At 41.3% G+C, this 23648-nt stretch overlaps 2 protein-coding genes across 2 annotated transcripts in view; one reads left to right on the top strand and one right to left on the bottom strand.

Annotated features, from left to right (window-relative positions):
* Positions 1-4782: 4782 nt before the first annotated feature.
* On the top strand, positions 4783-13179 carry alg3 (ALG3 alpha-1,3- mannosyltransferase). Its single transcript, XM_061694660.1, has 9 exons — positions 4783-4984; positions 6651-6750; positions 6824-6971; positions 7925-8085; positions 8185-8305; positions 8373-8578; positions 8885-8962; positions 10331-10474; positions 10548-13179. Exons 1-9 carry the CDS (start codon positions 4801-4803, stop codon positions 10717-10719), a joined length of 1314 nt encoding a protein of 437 aa, XP_061550644.1. The 5' UTR covers positions 4783-4800; the 3' UTR covers positions 10720-13179.
* The window catches only part of vwa5b2 (von Willebrand factor A domain containing 5B2), a 19598-nt gene continuing 7823 nt past the window's right edge, over positions 11874-23648 (bottom strand). Inside the window, exons 8-21 of the mRNA XM_061694659.1 lie at positions 22729-22839; positions 22031-22233; positions 20167-20281; positions 19882-20067; positions 18314-18527; positions 17860-18146; positions 17324-17552; positions 15791-16126; positions 15588-15716; positions 15269-15397; positions 15155-15205; positions 14862-14961; positions 13173-13296; positions 11874-12642 (exon numbers count right to left, since the gene is read on the bottom strand). Of these exons, the coding sequence (XP_061550643.1) occupies positions 11893-12642; positions 13173-13296; positions 14862-14961; positions 15155-15205; positions 15269-15397; positions 15588-15716; positions 15791-16126; positions 17324-17552; positions 17860-18146; positions 18314-18527; positions 19882-20067; positions 20167-20281; positions 22031-22233; positions 22729-22839 (2964 nt within the window). The 3' untranslated portion in view covers positions 11874-11892. The remainder of the gene's footprint in view (positions 12643-13172; positions 13297-14861; positions 14962-15154; positions 15206-15268; positions 15398-15587; positions 15717-15790; positions 16127-17323; positions 17553-17859; positions 18147-18313; positions 18528-19881; positions 20068-20166; positions 20282-22030; positions 22234-22728; positions 22840-23648) is intronic.

Here is a 23648-nt window from a genome sequence, read left to right as displayed (position 1 = left end):
ACTATATGTCACTGGCATAGATAGATGAACCAACCATGAGACATTATTTGGTGTAAATAAATAATTTTGGGACCAATTAAGTGAAATTGGATCATTTTACATGGCACACTAATGTGACTTGGAATGACTGCGCTGCAGGCACCACATACACTTCTGCTGCTCATTCTCATTGCCTGGTGTTGGAAATATCCATCCATCCATTTACTACATACTAGGTGAGCTGGAGCCTGTCCCAGCTGAATTCAGGCGAAAGTCAGACTACACTCTGGACTAGTCAGTCAATCACGGGGCACACATAGAAGAGACAAGCATTCAAACTCACGCTTTCACTGAGTGGGAACTGAACCAATGCTCCCTGCAAACCACTGACCACATGTTGTACAACCCCGATTCCAATGAAGTTGGGATGTTGTGTTAAACAGAAATAAAAACAGAATACAATGATTTGCAAATCATGTTCAACCTATATTTAATTGAATACAGTACAAAGACAAGATATTTAATGTTCAAACTGATAAACTTTATTGTTTTTAGTAAATAATCATTAACTTAGAATTTTATGGCTGCAACACGTTCCAAAAAAGCTGGGACAGGGTCATGTTGACCACTGTGTTACATCACCTTTTCTTTTAACAACATTCAATAAACGTTTGGGAACTGAGGACACTAATTGTTGAAGCTTTGTAGGTGGAATTCTTTCCCATTCTTGCTTGATGTACAGCTTCAACTGTTCAACAGTCCGGGGTCTCCAGTAATGCTGAAAGGTACATGCACGTTTTGGAGAAACATATGCTGCCATCCAAGCAACGTCTTTTTCATGGACGCCCCTGCTTATTTCAGCAAGACAATCCCAACCCACATTCTGCACGTGTTACAACAACGTCGCTTCGTAGTAAAAGAGTGCGGGTACTAGACTGGCCTGCCTGCAGTCCAGACTTGTCTCCCATTGAAAATGTGTGGCGCATTATGAAGCGTAAAATACGACAACAGTGACCCTGGACATAAAATTCTAAGTTAATGATTATTTGCTAAAAACAATAAAGTTTATCAGTTTGAACATTAAATATCTTGTCTTTGTAGTGTATTCAATTAAATATAGGTTGAGCATGATTTTCAAATCATTGTATTCTGTTTTTATTTGTTTAACACAATGTCCAAACTTCATTGGAATTGGGGTTGTAAATACAGTGTAACCAAAAAGTATTCACACCCCTTCACGTTTTCCACATTTTGCTATGCTACAGACGTACTCTAATGCTGATTTGAGTATAGTTCATAAAATATCCCATAAAGGCAAACTAAAAATAGATTTCAGACATTGGTGTAAATTTATAAAAAAATTCAACATTCAAACATTATAGGTACATATGTATTCACACCCTGTGCTATGACACTCAAACTTGAGATCAGGTGCATCTGATTTCGACTGATCATCCTTGAGATCCTGCTACAACTTGAATGGAGTCTACCTGTGGTAAATTCAGTTGATTGAACATCATTTGGAATGCCTCACACTTGTCTATATAAGGTCTCATAGTTGGCAGTGCATATCAGAGCAGAAACCAAGTAATGAAGTCTAAGGAATTGTCTGCAGACCTCTGAGACCGGATTGTGTCAAGGCACAAATTTGGGGAAGGATACAAAAGACTTTCAGCAGCATTGAAAGTCCCCAAAAGCACTGTGGTCTCTATTATTCGGAAATGGAAGACGTTTGGAACCACCGGGATCCTTCCTAGATCTGGCCGTCCGGCCGAGCTGAGTAACCGGGGAAGAAGGGCATTGGTCAAAGGGGTGAACAAGAACCCTATGGTCACTAAGGCGGAGCTCCAGTATTCCCTTGCGGAGATAGGAGAACCATCCAGAAGGTCAACCATTGCTAACGCACTGCACCAATCATCCCTTTATGGTAGAGTGGCCAGATGGAAGCCACTTCTCACTAAAAGGCACGTGCTCTGTAATTTAGACTAGGGCGTCGATTCACCTACCAACACGACAATGACTCAAAGCACACAGCCAAGATAACAAAGAAGTGGCTTCAGGAGCAGCCTGTGAATGTCCTTGAGTGGCCCAACCAGAGCCTGGATTTGAATCCAATCGAACATCTCTGGAAAGACCTAAAAATGGCCGTCCACCGATGCTGCCCATCTAATCTGACTGACCTTGAGAAGATCTGCCGAGAAGAATGGGAGAATATGCCCCAAAACATGTGTGCCAAGCTCATGGAGACATACCCAAGAAGACTTAAGGCTGTGATTGCTACCAAAGGTGCTTTGAAAAACTCTTAAGCCAAGGATGTGAATACTTATGTACCCATCAAATGTCTGAAAAGATGTTTGTACTTTGTCATTATGGGATATTGTATGTAGATTATTATTATTATTTTTTTTTTTTTAAAGAAAACTATACTCAAATCAGCTTTAGAATAAGTCTGTAACATAGAAAAATGTGGAAAACGTGAAGGGGTGTGAATACTTCCTGGTGGCTTTTTGTGCTGCTGTGAAATGCGAATTTTGTTAAAAAAAAATAAGTGTCTTCAATTATACTCTATCCTATTATACAATATTATATTCTATCAGTCGGTTTTCAAAAACAAGAATCAGAATCACAACCTTCAATAAATGATTTGAATGACCAACACAAGCTGGATTTTTAACTGCTGCCGAGGGGACTCTTTAAATGCATTTAGCAGTGTCAAGTTTCAGGATGTGACAGAAGACAGTGTCCCTCTGCTGTTCAGTTGTTGCACTAGCTACACACCTGAGGCACAGAAGCTATTCAGACCGCCTATTCATCTGAAGCCTATCCAAGCTGGGACAGAGAACTATTCACAATCACATCTCACTGAGTGGGAACTGAACCCACGCTGCCTGCATAGAAGTAACACAAGTGAACAATTACACCGTTAGGGACACATTCAAATTTCTGCAAGGAATACATTTGTACATATCTTCACAAGTGTTGTGGTTATTGTCAAACATTTGGCATTCTTTCAGCTGTTTTTGTTGAAAAGAGACTTCATCACCAAAATACTCCTGCCGTTGAAGATCAAGTAATTGCCCAGACCACAAACATCCACAGTACTACATGCAGATATGTTGAGAAACCAGGACACAGAGACTAACGGGGCAAAAGAATGCATGCTGTCCGGGATGGGAATTGTTGTTTGAGAATGAGAATAGAGCATTGGTGTTTAAGATGCGCTTCCCACGAAACAATGGCTGCTTGTGTTAGAGTCAAAAATTGTTCAGAGCTATTGCACAAACATTGGGCATAGCCAATACAACAATTTGGAATGTCCTGAAAAAGAAAGAAACTACTGGTATACTGAGCACAGATATCGAACAGGTCGGCGAAGGGTATCAACAGCAGTTGATGACCGAAACATTGTGAGAGCTGTAAAGAAACACCCAAAGACAACCGCCAGTGTCATCACTACCAACCTCTACAGGGCAGGGGTGAAGGTATCACAATACACTGTTCGAAGAAGACTTCGAGAGAAGAAATATACAACCCATACCACAAGATCCAAACCACTCATCAGCAAAAATGAAGGCCAGATTGGATTTTGCAAAGTACAGATATGAGCCTCAAAAGTTTTGGAACAAAGTTTTATGCACTGATGAGACCAAGATTAACCTCTACCAAAGTGATGGAAACGCCAAAGTATGGGGAAAGAAAGGATCTGCTTATGATAAAAAACACACACACAAGCTCATCTGTCAAGCATGGCGGAGGTAAGGTCATGGCTTGGGCTTGCATGGCTACTTCTGGAAGGGGCTCACTATTATTGATCATTATTGATGATGTACCTCAGTATGGTAGCAGCAAAATGAATTCTGAAGTCTACAAAACCATTTTGCCTGGCAATTTACAAAAAAATGCATTCAAACTAACTGGGAGAAGCTTCATCATGCAACAAGACAATGACCAAAAACACACTGCCAACACAACAAAGGACTACATCAGGGGAAAAAAGTGGAAGGTCTTAGACTGGCCAAGTCAATCACTGGCCCTTAACCCAATGGAGATTTAATTTTACCTCCTGAAGAGGAGACTGAAGGGAGAAACTCCCAGAAACAAACAAGAACTGAAGGAGGCTGCAGTAAAGGCCCGGAAAAGCATTTCAAATGAAGAATGCAACAGTGTGGTGAAGTCTATGGGTCGCGGGTTTGATGCAGTTATGGCAAGTAAGGGTTATGCCACCAAGTATTAAATGTTATTCACGTTAATCATGTCTGTTCCAATACTTTTGCCCACTTGAAAAGTGGGTGGCTTCAAACAAAAGGTGCTCTGTCCTGAGTTGTTTCACAATTCTAGATATAAATGCCATAAAATAAAAGCTGGAATTCTGAACTTTTGTCTCATATTCATCTTTTGATCTGAACCCCAAATGTCTACAGTATACAACAAAAACAAAGGAATTGACCTTGCAGTTCCAATACTTTTGGAGGGGACTGTTGTGAACAAATGAATGAACAAAGTATCAATCGATCAACCAATCAGTCACTATCTAGCTATCTTTCTATCTGTGACTTATTACAATCACCTGCAAAATAAGCTCCAATATAGTATCACTGATATGAGTTATGAGCGATATATAACTTAATATTCGAAATTTCACAAAGGCAAATATATTATTTTAAAAAATACCTCACGCTTGTGCATCAATGACATTTCATCCTGCACTGTGTATAGTTGACACGCGTCATTGAACTACCCATGACGTAGTTCTATTGCGCATGCGCATTTGTGTTAGAGTCAGCGCCTCATCAAGTTCCAACCTCTCTCTTTGGTGTAGCAATGGCTGGAGGAGCGCCGAGGAAAAAAACTCCTGGCTCCGCGTCTCCTCTGCGGAGGACGCTTCAGACGCTGTGGCAGGAAAAACATTTAGTCCTCTTCAAGACCGAGTACACTTTTATAGTGGTGTCAGTCTTGTGGCTCTTCGAAATCGGGATCAATGTGTGGGTCATTCAGAAAGTGGCATGTAAGTAGCTGGAGGCTAGTTAGCATGATATGGCGCCGTGCCGTCTTTGCGGACGTGTGTGAATGCTACAAGGCTAGCCGTAGCACCAACATGTAGACAACCACCTGTCAAATGGGATTTACGGGCGACGCATGGCATACTCGCTTGTCGAGTTAAAATATGGACATTATGTTTATTAGCGGTTTAAAATGCTTGATCTATTACCGCTTACAAAGTGTCATGTTTCTTTGGAGTCCAGTGTTTCCCAACCTTTATTGAGCCGAGGCACATATTTTACTTCAAATCTCAACGCACACCACTCAACAAAAAATGCCCTAAAAGTAAATATATACAGCAATAAAATCTTAATTTACTTACAAAGTTTAAAATCTGGGCCTGTTTAGTTGAACACAAAATTATTTTCCATATGAAAGTAAACAGGGTGGCTAGACAGGTTAATTGTACGTTTTGCTATCGAGTGGGAGAGCATGTAATTGTTCTCCCGCCCGCGCACTATATATGTAGATGGATGAACAAAGCTATATTATTTGTTGTAAATGTTTAAACATTTTCGGTTGCAAGATGTCAAGCACACCCCTGCTATTTTTGGGTAAATAGGAAAGTATGTTCCTTAAAACAATGAACCCATTAAGTTGTTGATAATATATACATTAGGTATGTGAAGAAGCTTTCAATTTGCTCCAATTTCAACAAATCATGTTCCATTGGAAAGGGCTGGGGAAAACCATTTAAAATGACATAAACAATTATAGATATCTTGGGTAATAAGGAAATTGCAAGCTTTTTTATAGCAGAAATTGACCCCCCCAAAAAATTTAATGAACCATTTTTAACATTTTCTAGCTTGGTTTACACAACGATGATTATTGGCATGTTCTTCAGTTTAGCACGATGATGATTTTTTTTTTCCAGTAAAAGTATAATTCCCACATCTCAAGGTGTTTATTGCACACTATAAGATTTGATGTTTGGAGTCATTCCTAGATGTATTTCCTTATCTGCAAACATGCGGCGATGAGACGCTCACTCAGTGAGTGATGTTTGCATGTGACAGTAACCAAGAGAGCCTGGTCAGTTTCTTTCGTGGTCGATAGTGTAAAAGTTTACTCCAGTCCCATTAAAATGTCAAAGAATAAGTCATTTTATCTTTAAAAATATTGCATCATATCAATGTCTCTAGTACTTCTTGTGCTGAGATTTCTTTTTTTTATAATGTGAAAAAAAAATCTCTATCAACTGATTTGAAAATTTTAAATTGGAGGTGTTTAGGGATTTCCACATATGTCTTTAGTGGGGAATCCCAAGGAATTTCTTACAACAGTCAATGAAATGTCAGTTTTGTTATTTATGTTTTTTAGACATGCTCCCACCTAAGCCAGCAAAGTTGAAGTAAATTCTTTTTTTTTACAATTTAGCAAATTTATTACAAAAGTAAAGGAATTTACACATCTCTGTAAATTATTAAAAATGAGGCTCAGATAACACAATACACAGTGTAATGCAATGTAACCGGTAATTTAGAAGCTTAAACCACTGAGAACATATTTGATTAACATATCTCATGAACTGTTTTCGTATGTATTTTTAAATTATAAAGACTAGAGACTTTGACATGCATTGATATTTTATTATGTGCCAAATGATTTGTTTATACCGTTTCCTGCAGACACTGAGATTGACTGGAAGGCTTACATGGATGAAGTGGAGGGATTCATCAATGGCACCTACGACTACACCCATCTTAAAGGAGACACTGGCCCCTTGGTGTAAGTCCTGCTGGGATGTTGTGAGTGATCAGTGTATAAAATAATGCACGCATGTACTTTATTTTTGTTGCAGGTATCCGGCCGGTTTTGTGTACATCTTCACTGCTCTGTACTACATCACAAGCTGTGGGACGAACATCCGTCTGGGCCAATACATTTTTGCTGTGTTCTACCTTATCACATTGCTTCTGGTCTTCAGAATGTACTGCCGCACTAAGAAGGTGAGTTTGTGTGAAAGGCTCTATATTTAGTAAACAGCATCATCATCATTTTGGATCATTTGGTCTCTTCTTCTTGTTCTCTTCGGCACTCTGGCTGCATTTTGGACCAGCTTGGAGACTAGTTGAAACAGTCTCTTAATATAGTTACAATAATACAGACTAGAAATTACACAACCATGGACTAGTTTTTCAGTATCAAATGCTATGTTCTCGTTGAAACTTTAACACTACATCTTGAAGTTCTTCAGACACTTGCTGGAGCAGCCTGTCAAGAGCAATTTTTCCAGACTAGACGTCACAAAAGCATGGACTCGTTCAGCATCAAATGTTCTCTTCTCCGAACTTGAGCAGCAGCATTTTAGACCAGCTGGAGACTCGTTGGTATAGTCTCTTGCTATAGAGTTACAATGATCCAGCCTAAAGGTCACAAAAGCACGGAACAGTTGTTTGGTATCGAATGATATGTTCCCATAGTACTTGTCAGCACTCGAGCGGTAGCATGTTGGACCGGTTGGCGGTTCCTTAGAGACTTGCTGGAGCAGTCTGCCAATAGAGAATGATAATAATCAACCCAAGAGGTAAGAACAGCATGGACAAGTTGTTTAGCATTGAATGTTGTGTTCTCTAAGTTCTTTTAAGCACTCGAGCAGCACCATTTTGTCCAAGCTTCAGTCTTTCGAGACAAGCTGAAGCAGCCTGTCAATAGAGAGTGTCAGCAATCAAGCCTAGAGTTCACAAAAGCAAGGTCAATTTTTCAGCATTAAATGTTATTTTCTCTCAATTCTTGTCAGTACTCGAGCAGCAGCATTTTGCATCAGTTGCAGAAACTTTCTGGAGAATCCTGTCAATAGTTACAAAAAGCCACACATCTAGAGAAGCTATATCAGTCGAGATCAAGACAATAATTTCCATTTTCCCCCAAAATGTTTCTTAATTTTCTATTGTTTTCCCAGGTTCCTCCATATGTGTTTTTCTTCATGTGCTGTGCCTCTTATCGGATTCACTCCATCTTCGTCCTGCGTCTGTTCAATGATCCAGTGGCCATGACGCTGCTGTTTGCGGCTATAAACCTTTTCATCGACGGACACTGGTCTCTGGGCTGTGGCATTTACAGGCAAGCGTGGGCTCCTTAAATGCATTTCTTTGTGTATTGCCATCTTTTAACTAGAGGGTATTTTTAATTTACAGTTCAGTCTTCTTCTCTTTCTGACAGTTTAGCAGTGTCTGTGAAAATGAACGTGCTCCTATTTGCACCAGGACTACTTTTCCTCCTGCTATCTGAGTTTGGTTTGATCAGGACAATTCCAAAACTTGGTGTGTGTGCAAGCGTACAGGTAAACAATGTACATTACCTTACACTTACTATTTACAGGCGCCATTTCTAACCAGTGCTGATTCTAGCTCTTGTTGGGTCTGCCTTTCCTTGCGGTGAATCCCGTCGGCTACATGAGTCGGGCTTTTGACCTGGGGCGTCAGTTTATGTTCAAGTGGACCGTCAACTGGCGCTTCCTGCCCGAGTGGCTCTTTTTGAACCGCTACTTCCACTTGCTCCTGCTGGCAGCTCATCTGCTGAGTCTGCTGCTTTTCGCCCTCCGCCGCTGGAAGAGGTGAGACATACTCAAGCCAAGCGTATTGTTCAAATAAACAAAAAGGGGGGAAATAAGCAGTCAAATGATTGATTTAAAAAAAGGAAAACAATTTTTTTTTTTTTACTGTTTTTCATTTGGTTGTTTTATATTTATATCGTAGAAGTGTTTGTTTATACAAATATTTACTGAAATTATGATTTATAACTTATGACTGCTATGGCATGTTTTGACTTGCGTCCAAATTCGGGTTACGTCGTGAACAGAGGACCACTCTACTTGTTATCAAAAGTGTTATGAAAATAATTGGGCTGTGTTTCTTTTAAGATCTGGAGAAAGTCCACTGGAACTCTTAAAGGAGCCTGGCAAGAGGAAACTCCCAGCTCAGAAAAAAAACATCAACCATATCCTTCACATACATGTGCAAGAGTGAACAGTTTGTAACTACAAGTCAGCTGTTATCCACACTCAAGGCCTTTTCGGAAAGTCAAATCTCCATTTATAGCACCCCTCCTTCACCTTTATGGAAAACGTATTCGAGTCAAGGCAAGATAAAAAGGTGCTCCCCCTTGAACATTCGAAAAGACAGCACTGTTTCAAATGAATTTGACTCCACTTTTCCCAACTGACGTCATTACCTGACGGCAAGTATTGCTGATCGAGCAAATCTTGTGCGTGAAACTACTATTTTCCGCAGATGGACTACAAAAAGCGCTCCTTTGATCCATGTGTTCTTGCATTTATTTCAATCAGCCAACTAAGAATCACACAGGGTATTTTTTTCTTCTCTTGATCATCATTCTGTAGAGTTGCTAAACTTGGTCGGTGGACTGTTTTAAAGATTGCTGGCCTATAGTATTATGGGTAACGTTCTTCCGTAAAGATTGGTCAGAAGTAAACTATGCTGATGGTGGGTTAAAGGTTGTAAGGAGGTACCTTTTTTAAGCATTATTAAAATCCGAATAACCTTTGGCTCGAGCCATCTTGCACGAATAGGAAAGTTGCCCAAGTAAAACTGAGAATTCGAAGAGGCCCTCCATGTTGTCTAAATCTTCTGAATAATCTACGTCAGGGGTAGGTAAACTATGGTCTGTGGGTTACATCAATCAGACATGATTTTTATAGGACTTTTCGTACATTAAAATGTAGCACAATGTGCTTCACACAATAAAAGCAAGAAAACACACAAAAGAGATGCTTACTCTACATAGACACACAGGAATTCTCCTCACCAACCCCTTCTCTCACATACAACACGGTATTTAAAAGCACTAAAGGAAAGCAACTCAAGCACTATCTTACTGGGTGAAGACCAAAGTAACTGTAACAGTTTATGCTATAAAATTTTTACGACCAGTCTGCGAGCCAGTTTTGGGTCCGGACCCATCAGTTGAGAACTGTTGTATTAGAGGTTGGATAAAACAAATAAAATCGGTTAGAAATAATAACATTAATCATCACACATTGCGTGCTCCGTTCTTAAAAGTCAAGTTCGAGTCATACTATATTTGTTGCATTAATTTAGCTTTTTTCCCCTTCTTTAAATTGTTTTTAACTCTATTTATTCATCATCTTCTTAAAAATGTATCATTAAATAATTGGTTGATTTATCATACTGTATTAATTACCCCCCACCACCCGCCCATATACATTATAATTATGTAACATTTTTGAATTGGTTAATTTCAACTGTGGCCCTTGAGCACAAAAGTTTGACCACCCTTATTTTCGCTGTTCCTATATGGCTTGGTCAAACCTTAACAGCCGCTCACAGATCGTGCTCATCCTGTTTACCTCCAACTTCATAGGCATGTGCTTCAGTCGGTCGTTGCATTACCAGTTCTACGTGTGGTACTTCCACACGTTGCCCTATCTGCTGTGGAGTGGAGGAGTTAAAAAGATGGCCCATCTGCTCAGGTGAAACGCAACAAAAATCATTCCACATCACAAACAAAATATATACAGTAACACGGTACTGTTTGGCTTTTAGAGTCCTCATCCTGGGTCTTATTGAGCTTTCATGGAACACCTACCCCTCGACATGCAGCAGCTCCATAGCCCTCCACGTGTGTCACCTCATCATTCTCCTTTGTCTGTGGCTGGCTCCCTCAGCTCCAGCTGCAACGCAAGCAAAAGCACCCGTTAAGGACAAATGCCGATGAGGCGCAATACAATTGGAGGTGTATGTGTCAACGCATCCTCGCTCTGAGCCTCATGACTCCCGCACAGAGACTGGCGATGGGGTAGACTCCTGGTTTGTTTTTGTTTTTTGAAGGAACAATTATTTACCTCTTAGCTTTGTGCTGAAAGTGAAGAAAGCTAAAGTGGGGGTGTGTGCTCAGACAATTACACAGTACCATATCGTGTAGTGGTTCTTTGGAGGTATAAAGAGATGGGAAAAATTGATCCTCGGGTTTCATTCATCAACTTATGATAGATCGAAGGTGTTGTTTTGAAACAATTTGACACAAACCTTTATCCCCATTTCGATAACCTCATTAGTAATTATGTTAAAAAAAAGAATGGCCAGTAGAAGAACTCTGCAGTATGACAAAAGAACATGTAATACTGTATAAAGAAAAACTCATATTTGTTATGATTCAGCTATCAGGGATAATACATTCACTGATTAAATGTTGCTATAATATCTAAATCATGCAATCACAATGATACAATGAACCAAAAATGCTCCAACATTATGAGTCAAAAATGTGTCAGATTCAGTGTGTCATTCTCATTTTGTATCAGTGCAACATGCTTTTTATGTGTTATCTAAATATGTAGTTGTCTGTTTTCTATACTTGTGATGGTACATGAATCAGTTGTAGATATGGCCGGAGACAACCATAGCTTCTTATAGATCTGGTGATGTATGGGTAACAGCACTCATCAGCACGCAAGGAGCTTTGGGGGAAAAAAAAAAAAAAAGTGACATTTTGTATTAAATATTAATAATACTTACAAGTGCGGTTTCTTCTCGTTTTGTGTTGACACAACAACAGGCAGTAAAGCTCTAATATTGACGTTTATTTTCCAAACCAAAGTTGGTTTTCCTTGCTTAATTTTCAAACTTTTATTTGACACTGTTGGTGATTTGACAAAGTAAGATGTTTGCTGCAAAAGGCCATTTCTTTTAGTCAAGGCATTTTTGTGATTTGCATTAAGCAATCTAAAAAGGCCACTTTTTTTGTGTGTGTAAAAATGCTTGATAAGATGCATGTGCAACTTAAGATGAACTTGGCACGCGGTTATTTTCCATCACATTCTAATGCAAAAGCAGGGGTCTGGCTCTGTTTCCACAGAGGAAAATCTCGCCATCGCTGAAAGAAATTGTCTCACATATTATTGGGATTATAACACAACATGTTGAATTTGATGTTCTCATTCCAGTGGCGCAGCAGCAGGAACAGCTGTCTTGCGGCCCCCCTCAACCCGGCCAGGTCCACCCCCTCGGGCAGCACCAGGCCACGCAGCCAGAAGTCCGCTTTTGCCGCCACCAGCTCCCACTCCACGAAGTATCCAGCACAGCGGTGCTCCAGCCAGGCCAGAGCCACTGCAGTCGCCCAGCTTGAGCCCTCCAGGTCGTCTTGAGCCAACTGGCTACTCACATGGAGGTAGGGGGGCTCCAGTGAAGACCCCTCGCACACATCTGTCTCTGATCCACGACCGCTGTCCGCCTGGCCCTGACTGTGACCTTGAGAGTTGCTGCCCAGTAGCTCCAGGGAGCCTTCCTCACAGCTGGGGAGATCCGGGGATAAGGTGTCGGGGTCCCGGTCCAACAGGTGTCTTCGGCGAAGCCTCGGTTCCAGCATCAAGGGGGTGTCATCTGGCGTGTGGTGAAAGGGAGGCACGGTTGTTCTGGCGAGGGAGCAGGAGGGTGAAAAGGTGACTTGGTGATGGCCGGGAGGTTTGGCGGAGGAGGACAAAGATGGAGCGCTGGGAGACGCGCAGCGGAAAGGCGGGCTGAGGCTGTGACGATGCAGAGTGTAGGGGGAAGCCCTCTTCAGGCGGTCCAAGGAGATCTGGACACAGTCGGCGTACATCTCAGTGAGCAGAAACGCTCCTGAGGCCAGTTGAAGGCGAACCTAAGACGACAAACCAGATAAGCCGACATGTTCATTAGTTCTGTGGTTCTCAAACATTTTACATCAAGTACTACCTTAAACAAATACTTGGCTCGCAAGTAACACTATAATGACCAATAATAAAATGCAGAGTTCATCAAACATTAGGCAGAGGTTTTATTCCTAAAATGTATATTTAATATTATTGTAAGCCACTGTGACATTATGAACAAATATTGGAAAATTAAATTAATTATGCACAAAATAAACATTTAATTCAGTAATTCATTCATGTATTACTCAAGGGAGCCAGCATACCACACTTTGAGAATCACTATACAACAATACTTTCCGACAATTGTTGAAGTCCTAGTTCAACAATTGTTCTAATTTCACATGAATAAAAAACAAAACTTATGTGTTAAGTTGCATGTTTTACGATGTTGTTGTTCACAATAAATAAACTATTTACTAATAAATACATTCATAAGATAAATAAAATATATATTCTCCACTGTAGATTTGTTATCTGTGTCTTCACATGAACTCACCAGGGGCAGGTAATTTGGAGCTTCATTCTCAGGTTGTTTGTCTGTCTGTGCAGACAGGCAGTGGGACTTGAGAGGAACCTGTCGTCCTGAAGAAATCGAGGACCTGAGTCTGTTAAGGGGAAACCTGGAAGCGTTACAATGAGTTTTGCAAGTTATTGAGTGTTTCGTGTAAACCAAGAAAACTACGCCCTGCTTTCAAAGTTAAAATGATAATATGGTTACGTTAGGTCAACCTCCATAATCTAATGAGATCCACTAGACAATATACAGTGGGTATGGAAAGTATTCAGACCCCCTTCAATTTTTCACTCTTTGTTATATTGCAGCCATTTGCTAAAATCATTTAAGTTCATTTATTTCCCTCAATGTACACACAACACCCCGTATTGACGGGAAAAAACAGAATTGTTGAAATTTTTGCAGATTTATTAAAAAAAGGAAAACTGAAATATCACACAGCCATAAGTATTCAGACCCTTTGCTGTGACACTCATTTAACTTGGGTGCTGTCCATTTCTTCTGATCATCCTTGAGATGGTTCTACACCTTCATTGGAGTCCAGCTGTGTTTGATTATACTGATTGGACTTGATCAGGAAAGCCACACCCCTGTCTACATAAGACTTTACAGCTCACAGTGTGTGTCAGAGCAAATTAGAATCATGAGCTGAAAGGAACTACCTGAAGAGCTCAGAGACAGAATTGTGGCAAGGCACAGGTGTGGCCAAGGTTAAAAAAAAAGATTCTGCTGCACTTAAGGTTCCTAAGAGCACAGTGTCCTCCATAATCCTAAAATGGAAGCCTCTCCTCAGTGCAAGACACATGAAAGCCCGCATGGAGTTTGCTAAAAAACACCTGAAGGACTCCAAGATGGTGCGAAATAAGATTCTCTGGTCTGATGAGACCAAGATAGAAATTGTTGGCCTTAATTCGAAGTGGCATGTGTGGAGAAAACCAAGCATTGCTCATCACCTGTCCAATACAGTCCCAACAGTGAAGCATGGTGGTGGCAGCATAATGCTGTGGGGGTGTTTTTCAGCTGCAGGGACAGGGAGACTGGTTGCAATCGAAGAAAAGATGAATGCGGCTAAGTACGGGGATATCCTGGACGAAAACCTTCTCCAAAATGCTCAGGAACTCAGACTGGGCCGAAGGTTCACCTTCCAACAAGACAATGACCCTAAGCACACAGCTAAAATACCAAAGGAGTGGCTTCAGAACAACTCCGTGATTGTTTTTGAATGGCCCAGCCAGAGCCCTGACTTAAACCCAATTGAGCATCTCTGGAAAGACCTGCAAATGGCTGTCCACCAACATTCACCATCCAACCTGACAAAACTGGAGAGGATCTGCAAGGAGGAATGGCAGATGATCCCCAAATCCAGGTGTGATCATTCCCAAAAAGACTCATGGCTGTATTAGCTCAAAAGGGTGCTTCTACTAAATCATGAGCAAAGGGTGTGATATTTCAGTTTTTCTTTTTTGATAAATCTGCAAAAATTTCAACAATTCAGTTTTTTTCTGTCAATAACTTAAATTATTTTAGCACATGGCTGCAATATAACAAAGAGTGAAAAATTTAAGGGGGTCTGAATACATTCCATACCCACTATACACCTTGCATATTTGGGGATCTTATTCCCTTTCAAATAATGACATTTATATTGCATTTTTAGCTTTGGGAATTTACCTGGTGCCAAAGAAGCTCTCCATTGACTTGCTTTCTATAGATCGTTGAGAACGAGTGGATGATGGGCCCGTTGTTACCGAGGGAGCAGCACTGAGGGCGTCTGAGACAGCAGTTTGAATAAAATGAGGTGAAATAGTTGTGGTTTCCCCACATTGACACGGTGCATATGTTTACCACAGATTAAAGAGAGATCAATTTAAAGGCTGTTCTAACTTGTTTCTAAATTAGGTTTTAAGTGACTTAGTGACGGGGCATGTAAACAAACATGTTTTAGGCAAATGGACAGCACTTACTCGAGTCCCAGGAAGTAAGGCTACACGGTGAGGTAGGAGTGTCATCTCTGTCTAAGAGACACAAAGATGGTTGATGTCTTGATGAACAAAATAATAGGAATTCATTCCATCTACCTGTAGAGTTCCATGTATCCTCGCCCTCTTCACAGTCTCTACTGGTGGGCCTTCTGCCCAGACCTGCAGAATAGGTTTTCTGCTTGCGACTACCCGAGTGGGAACTGCGACTGCTTCCCAAAAGTATCCCTAAAGAAACACAGAACTCAATGAATGAGCATATTCATAAAGCAAGTACTAATTTAGGTAGGTATGCATTTGCAAGGGTTTACCGTAACTAAAGTATCTTTATAACCACATTGAAACATCTTCAATTGGAACTTGTTTCATTTTGCAGCTGTACTTAATGATGTGACCTGTGAGCATATGGTTGGCACACCTGTATTTTGGACCTCCACGTCATCCTGGTTAGGGTTGCTGTCAATTAGGGTGAAGGCTGTGTACATGCAGACGATGTTGCAATGTTTACTGGTTTGGGTGGCCTTCACACGGTACCGCTTAGCTGAACCTAAAGACACATATTGTGAGAACAGAAGCAAGTGGCCACTATACAGTATGGATGCAGTTAAGTTGACACTTAACCATGTTCTGTTTGATTCTCCCTCTCGGCCATTTTCTCAAAGTCTCTTATGACAGAGCGAGCGGTCAGCTGGTGAATGATCTCCCCCCAAGATTCCCTCTCTCTTCCTCGTTTACTTTTAAAACCTTCCACCACTGTCGCCCTCTGGTCCTCAGGGACCAAGAGGTGGTCCAGGTTCACCGTGACCTCCCAGGACACAAGTCTGCCTCCCAGAAGCCCATGAACGAGGGAGCGGCATTGACCCGGTGGGGGATCCTGCAGGGGAACTGCGGTGAATAGGCACTCTGGGTCTGTGAAGTTGTCCCAGTCCAGAGGAGAGGCAGGAAAAAGAAGCCCACCTGTGGGGTGAGAGGGAGAAATAAATACAGTGGTGCTTTGACTTATAAAATTAATTTGTTTCATGACTTTGTGTGTTAATGCCAAAAAATATCTGAATGACCATTTGTGTAAAGTGCTCGTGCACTTGTTTGTTTTCCCATGTGTGATGTCACATCAGTTTGTGCTACCATGTTATTTAGCTTGCCCGCTAACAATACTAATACTTGATGAGCCTCACGTGAAGGTGGTTTGTTTGTGTTGAATAATTTAACTACTGTTGTTTATGTAACATGAGCTCATGATTGTGTACATTCTAGATGCTTGGCATTGATGCTTTATGATCCTTACTGTTTTAAGTGCTTTACCACCATCTTGTGGCATCTATACCCAATTACAAAACCTTTTTAGTGGGGGGGGGCGGCGGCAATTATTTGCAGATTTTCACTGCTCATGGCAGGGGTCAGTCCTTATCCCCCGTGAATAGTGGTGTGGTACATATTGGAGAATTACTAAGCTCATAATGTTTCGCCAAGTGCAGTACCACACACCTCGCTCACTTTCACCTTCTTAGGACGCATGCTTAAAAAAAAAAAAAAAAAAAAGTAATTTGGCAAAATACCTGCTCAAATATTAATTAAAATACGAGCTTGACTGGATGACTGGTTAGCACATCTGCCTCACAGTTCTGAGGACCCGGATTCAAATCCGGCCTCGCCTCTGTGGAGTTTGCATGTTTCCCCCGTGCCTGTGTGAGTTTCCTCCGGGTACTCCGGTTTCCTCCCACACCCCAAAAACATGCACGACAGGTTAATCGAAAACTCTAAATTGTCCGTAGGTGTGAATATGAGTGCGAATGGTTGTCTGTTTGTTGGCGACCAGTTCAGGTTGTACCCCGCCTCTCGCCCAGTCAGGTGGGATAGGCTCCAGCTCGCCCGCGACCCCAAGTGTGGATAAGCATTATAGAAAATGGATGGATGGATGAGCACAAAACACAATAGACATGAACTGATGCCGGTCGGATGTTGTGATTTTTGCTGCCGCCATCTAGTGCCCATCTAACGGTGGAGCCTCTGAAGCTAAGTACCATTATTGTTGGCAGCTCATAGCAAAAAAAATAATTAATAAATTACTGGGCGACGGCTCATAACTGGAAAAACCCGTAAGTCAAGGTGACACTGTTCTTGAAATGGGCAAAAAGAAGGATTTTTGTAACTCACTGGAGTCATTGAGGCTTCTGTGGGACGTCTCTGGTGGCTTTGTCTCGCCGTCACTTTCATCCAGCCTTCCTCCCAGAGTTTGGTCGAAGGAGACCCTCTCCAGGGCTCTCCTGAGGCGATGCATCTCCAGCTCACCCTGCGGTGACGAGAAGCTTCTCGCTGCCATGGTTGAACGGGCCAACGATTTTTGTCTCCAGCGCGCTTCGTCACTACAACCTAATTGTCCATTCTGGTTTAAATGAGAAGTGCAATTCATATGTTGGAATTAAAGATTTTAAAACAAGTCTGTGATGGATGTCCTAAACTAGCGGCAACTTAATGATTGCGGGTATCACAAATGTTTTAAAAACACATTAGATACAGACGGTAATGTATTTTTTTTTTTTTTACAGTTATCTGTACTTCTACTTTAGTACAGAGTGTGAGTACTTTTGTCACCTCTGGCCTTAGGACCATATTAAGAAACTCCATCAAACCCTTCAAGGCCCAAGAGTCCACTACATGCACGTATCATAAATAATTGTGAAAGTATTCACTTTTTTCCTGCCGTTGTCAGGAGTCTCAGCTGAGAGGTTCGAGTCAGCCCAGCGAGACAAAGATGACCGCTGTTCTGGACCAGGTATCTTCTCAAGGCCTTGCGGTAAAGATCCCGTTCCCAGCAGCGGAGCAGAGGGCATTGGGTCAGAACTAGATGAAGCCTGTATGTGTGTGGGTAGACTCCGTTCGCTACTGAGGGAGCAATGGGTGAGGACGTACTGCTCCTGGATGTAGGAGTTCTCCTGGATCCTGGTCCTCACATCGCTGGACCAGTCTACCTCCACACCTACCGTGCACATATAGGGAAATTTGTTAACCAGTATTGAGGGTTTAATTCCCATGTAAAGTTTACAATTTGAAATATTTACAAAAGTCCCAAATCTTAACTTCCTATGGAAATTTCCACCCCTTTACAAACCTTGAACCAATGCACTATTATTTATTATAACTGGCCTGTGCTGGGGTCTGGGTCGGCGTCTTTGGCGCAGGAGAACTCTGACGAGATTTCTCTGGAGATTTCCCTCAGCGCCTCTTCCAGGTAGTTACCTTCCGGACAAGTCACCGCAGGCATGAGCTCAGAAGTAGGAGGTGAGATGTCGTCATTAGACGGGCAAAAAACAGAACCCATGGAGGTATTATGTAAACCTTTGGAGCCACGCTCTTGACACTGAAACATATGTGTGTGTACTGTTTGAGAAAGTTGGCATAAATAAACATTCATATATTATACAGTATACATATTCCTTGAGAAATTGTGTGAATGGTGAGAGATAATGGCGACAGTTTGATTCTATGACTAGAACAGATTATATTACATTAACCAAGCCCTGTCACAAATATTTTTTATGCTTATATTCATATTTTCAACCATAAATAAACACCAAACTATGACCCCCCCAATACACTATCATTTCAAACTCATCTTACATTAACCTTAAAAGTAAATGGCTTAAAAATTATTTGATTAAAAAAAAAAAAAAAAATCCAGAACTTGTGTGTATATTTTTGTTTTGCATCTCATAAAAATAGCAATTGTCAAGCAATAACGAAACCAGAGCAAAAACATACACATGGGGCAAAGACTCTCTGTAATTCTGGTAACAACCTGGGATAAACCCCGCTCTGCCCCGACATACAAAGATCTTGGAACAGTCGAGATGAATCACTTCAACATACTTCATTGACAACAATTACTACTTTCCTATTAGCCAGGACTTTGGTGACAGTGAGGCACCTTACAGCATTACAGAAAGAGCACAAAAAAACAAAAACAAAAGCAAAAAGCCAAGTTTTTCAACGAAAACCAGAAATGTGACTCGTGACTCGGTGAGGAGTTTTGTTCATTTTTAACCTATTCTCCATTATTCGTTGGAAAACTCACTATTTTCCGGATTTCCAGGTGCCAAAGAACTATGTTGAAGTGGGTTGCGGAGCTTCATTTAAACAAAGGTAGTACTTCGCTGCCATCTTGTGGTATTTTGACACCAAGAAACTATGTTGAAGTAAGCTCAGGAACTTCATTTTGACAGAAGTAGTGCTTTGGTGCCACGTGGCATTTTGGTGCCAACTAACTATGTTAAAGTGGGTTGCGGGGCTTCATTTAGACAAGAGTAGTGCTTTGCTGCCATCATGCGGCAAGAAACTATGCTGAAGTGAGTTGAGGAGTTTGTTTTTGGACAAAAGTAGTGTTTTTGCCATCATCTTGTGGCATCTTGGTGCCAATTAACTATGTTGAAGTGACCTGAGGAGTTTCATTCAGACAAAAGTATTGGTTTTCTGCCATCTAGTGGCATCTATAGGAAATTATAAACTTTTGGGTGGGTCATCAATTACGTGCAGATTTTCGCCATACACGGCAGGATTGGGTACTATGCCTCACAAATAGTGGGGGAACACTCCTCCAGTCCTTCTATTTCCATTATTTCCTATAAGAATTTTTTTACAAGTTCCAATGTACCTACATGCTCCAAATATGCCACCTCAGTATTCATTCAATAAAAGCATTTAGGACGATGGTTTACCTCAGTCTTTTTGGCTTTAAAAGTTGTCACGTCATACAGCGTGCAATATCCAATAAGGCGATTCCCTGGGTAGAGTGCAGGGATTTCATTGGGCGAAAGAAGGGCCTCCATGTTTTCAGGCAGGTACCAGTCAATCCGCACATCGGTCAGCACAGGCTCGAGGGCCTTTTTGAGAGACTTTATGAGCTAATAAGGGATTTGACGTCATATAACACAAGTCAAATGAAATATGTCAATTAAAACCTGCAAAGTGTATTTCCCACACTAAATGGCAGCGCTGCAGACCTTGGGCTGAAGTCTTTCCTCATCTTCCAAAAACTCTGTAGTACCTCCTGTCAGCTTGGCGACGCCCTGCAGGAGTCGCCTGCATGCTCTGGAACCAAGGCCCAAACCAAAGCATCTGCAGGGATAATGGGTATAACGCGTCTCATCACAACACAAGGAAAACATTACCAAATGAAAGCTTCATTATACATACCTAAGTATAAGTGTAAGTATACAGAATTTTTTTTTTTTTTTTTTTTTTTTTTTAAATGGTAAGGTCATACAGTAAAATTTAACAATCCAGATTCAGTGAGGAAAGTCAGTGTAAGAGCAGAATACTAATGAGGGATAAATGGAGTTATTGTACATCACTGAGGGAGATGGAGGGTTGGGGGAATTTCACTTTTATTGCATAGGAGAGCACTTAACAAGATTAATAGGCGGGGCTGAAATATATTCCATCAGCCCAGTCTTTCTCTTTTTTCTCCCCCCTGTGGCGTATTAGTCTCATACAGCACACACTTTCCAGTTCATGCCTGTGGATTCCAGGAATTTTCTTCTGTCGTGGTGCTTGTTCTGTGAAGCACTTTGTGGTTAGTATGAAAGTTGCTATATTCAAAAAGTATTGCTTGATTGATTATCAGTGCAGGTTAGCAAAACAATCTTTATATAACCTCTGTTTTAACTAAAAATAAGACCACAGAAACAATTTGGTTCAAATAATGAGGTTGGCAACTGTTTCCTTTTGAATGACGTTACATTTATGAAAAAAAGCATACAGGTATTTTTATTGATTTATTTATCACGGATGAGCTGGAGCCTATCGCAGCTGACTTTGGATGAGAGGCAGGTTACACCATAGATATTAATAGGTTGATACAACACGTCTCTTCTAAGATGCGTGCCTACGACAACGCTAAGCTAGGAAGGTAAAAGTTGTCAGCGCATTCCTTGAGTGTGGAATGCATGAAAACTAAAAGGCCAAGGATGCCGGTTACATCGTGCTGCATACGGTTGCAACAACGTATAATTACGACGAGAACTGGGAGTAAACTTTCACAGGTAGAAATGTTTTAGTTTCCCCCCCCAAATGTCCTGTATTGATAGCACACACTTTGACATTGACTAAAATGTAAACCTCGTGAATATCGGTTGAGAAAGGAGCAAGTTACGACTTAATTTCAATGTCCGTGCATTGCCTTTGATGGGAACATCGACCCCGCCAACATGGCCACCACGTAGGCACGTCGGTTAGCTGTGGTGCGAAAGTGTGCTGGCATATCTCGTCTTAATATCTATACAATACACCCTGGACAGGTCGCCAGTCAATTGCAGGGCACATCTAGACAAACATCCATTAATACTCAGATTCATACACTAGTCTTTTGTAGTCTTTTTTTAAATTTTGGAGTCTTTTTGTTGTCTTTTTCCAGTCTTTGGAGTATTTTGTCTTTTGTAGTCTTTGTCTTTGTAGTCTTCACTAATTTTTAGTTTTGTTTTTTTTTGTTTGTGTCTCGTTAATGTGTTTTGATTTTTTTTCTTTTTAGTTTTTAGTCGCCTATGTTGTCTTTTTTTGGAGTCTATGGAGTCTTTTTTTTTTGTCTTTTCATTGCTTTGTGGCCATTTTGTAGTCTTTTTTTTGGGTCTTTGTGATAGCTTCCCTATGCGCTAGCCTTGGTAGCGCTTAGCAAGGTGCCGGGTGCCGCAAGTGCCAGACTCACGGTAATAATAACGCGACAGTTGTTTGGCTAGGCTTCTATTTACCCTACATGCATGTTTTTGGAATGTGTGAGGGAGCCGGATTACCTGGTGAGAAACACAATTCCAATGTGTTGTAGTAAATTACCTTCTTTTTTTTTTTCACTAGAATATCTTGAATCCATACCTGCCAGCGCATGTGTTCCTGCGGACCAGCTCCAAAACTTTAGCCACGTTGTTTTTGGAGCCGTCCGTGATGATGAAGACCTGACGAGGGTATGTGCGCTGCATAGGCTGCTGGTACACCCAGGACAGCGCCCCCAGTAGGTTGATGCCTCGCATGTCCGCTCTCATCCTCTGGACATACTCATAGGCCTGCATCAGCGTGACCTGAAGCACAAGTGCTTTCAAAATTACATAAGCAACTAAAACTAACAATGACGAAGCCTAGGCAAACATCACCTCCAAGACAAATTGACTGTCTGATATCAGATGCCCCAATTACACAGTCAGGGCACAAAGTAATTGAATCAGAGCTTGTGTAATAAAGCGAAGGCAAACATGCACAGATTAGCACTTCTGTTAAAATGTGGACAAACAGGCTTGATGGGAGGTTTTGAAAGAACACCTTACTGGCGTGTGAAAATACATAAAAGGTCACCATATGGTCAGTTGAGTGTGAAAATACTGTTTGTCCGCATCTTGACTAAACCTGATACTCTGCTGCTAAGGCAACGTAAAGAATTGACCTACTGCCAGATTAAAGAGCAGACAGAGTCAAAGGCACCATCATGCACGATTGGAAAACATCTGCCTTCAGGAAACACGATCCCAACGAATCCCCCCCCCCCCGTCCCGTCCCCTTTTTAAACAATTCATACTAACATCCGTGCAGAGCTTGCTGGCTGTGAACAGAGGTTTCATGGGGGTGCTGAAGCCGACAATGTTGAGCAGGGTGCCCGAAGGGAGACTCTTCAAGGCGACCACCAGGGCTTCCTGTTGATGTAAGACAACATTCAGCAGCATGAGTTCAAGTTAGGAGGAAAAGTTGGGGAAATAATTCAGGATTAACTTTCATCATGCACGCAATTGCAATTGCACACTACCGAAACACTTGCATCCACGCTACAAAACATTTTGCTCACAAACACTTCTGAAAGGCTCTTACAAACACTCCACTGAAACACTCTCACACCCACGAATGAATTATTATTTTTTTTGGCTCACAACTCAAACGTTCCCATACACAACCCCACCGAAATGCTCTCACACTCTACTGAAACACTCTCATCCACACCAGTTTTTTTTCTTCTTACAAAGCCTTCTGAAATACTCTCACACATTCCACTGAAATGCTCTCACACCCACTACTGATTTTGTTTTTGCTCACGAACAACTGAAAAGCTCCCACACACACTATTAAAATGCTCTCTCACACTACTGAAATGCTTTCATACACACACACACACACACACACTACTATAATGCTGTCACACCCACTTCTGAAATGCTCTCAAACACACCACTGAAACGTTCTCATACACACTACTTAAGTCTGAAATGCTCTTATAAACATGACAGAAACACTTTCACACATACTACTGAAACACTCTCTAACACACGACTGAAATGTTTTAATACACACTACTAAAACACTAATACAACTGAAATGCTCTCTCACACACGATTGAAACTTTTTCACACTACTGAAACGCTCTCATACACACTACATAAACACACACACACACACACTGCTGAAATGCTCTCACACCTAACTGAAATGGCTCTGTCTACTGAAACGCTCG

Source organism: Phycodurus eques, chromosome 13, assembly GCF_024500275.1.
Source record: "Phycodurus eques isolate BA_2022a chromosome 13, UOR_Pequ_1.1, whole genome shotgun sequence".
NCBI classification, from domain to species: Eukaryota; Metazoa; Chordata; class Actinopteri; order Syngnathiformes; family Syngnathidae; genus Phycodurus; species Phycodurus eques.
This window is presented reverse-complemented; position numbering and strand designations above follow the sequence as displayed.

Excerpts from the sequence above, each read along its gene's own strand:
- alg3 (XM_061694660.1), top strand. The coding sequence starts at position 4,801 with ATGGCTGGAGGAGCGCCGAGGAAAAAAACTCCTGGCTCCGCGTCTCCT. Across the intron at positions 4,985-6,650 it reads GGTCATTCAGAAAGTGGCAT|ACACTGAGATTGACTGGAAG; the intron begins GTAAGTAGCTGG and ends CGTTTCCTGCAG. Across the intron at positions 8,579-8,884 it reads GCCCTCCGCCGCTGGAAGAG|ATCTGGAGAAAGTCCACTGG; the intron begins GTGAGACATACT and ends GTTTCTTTTAAG.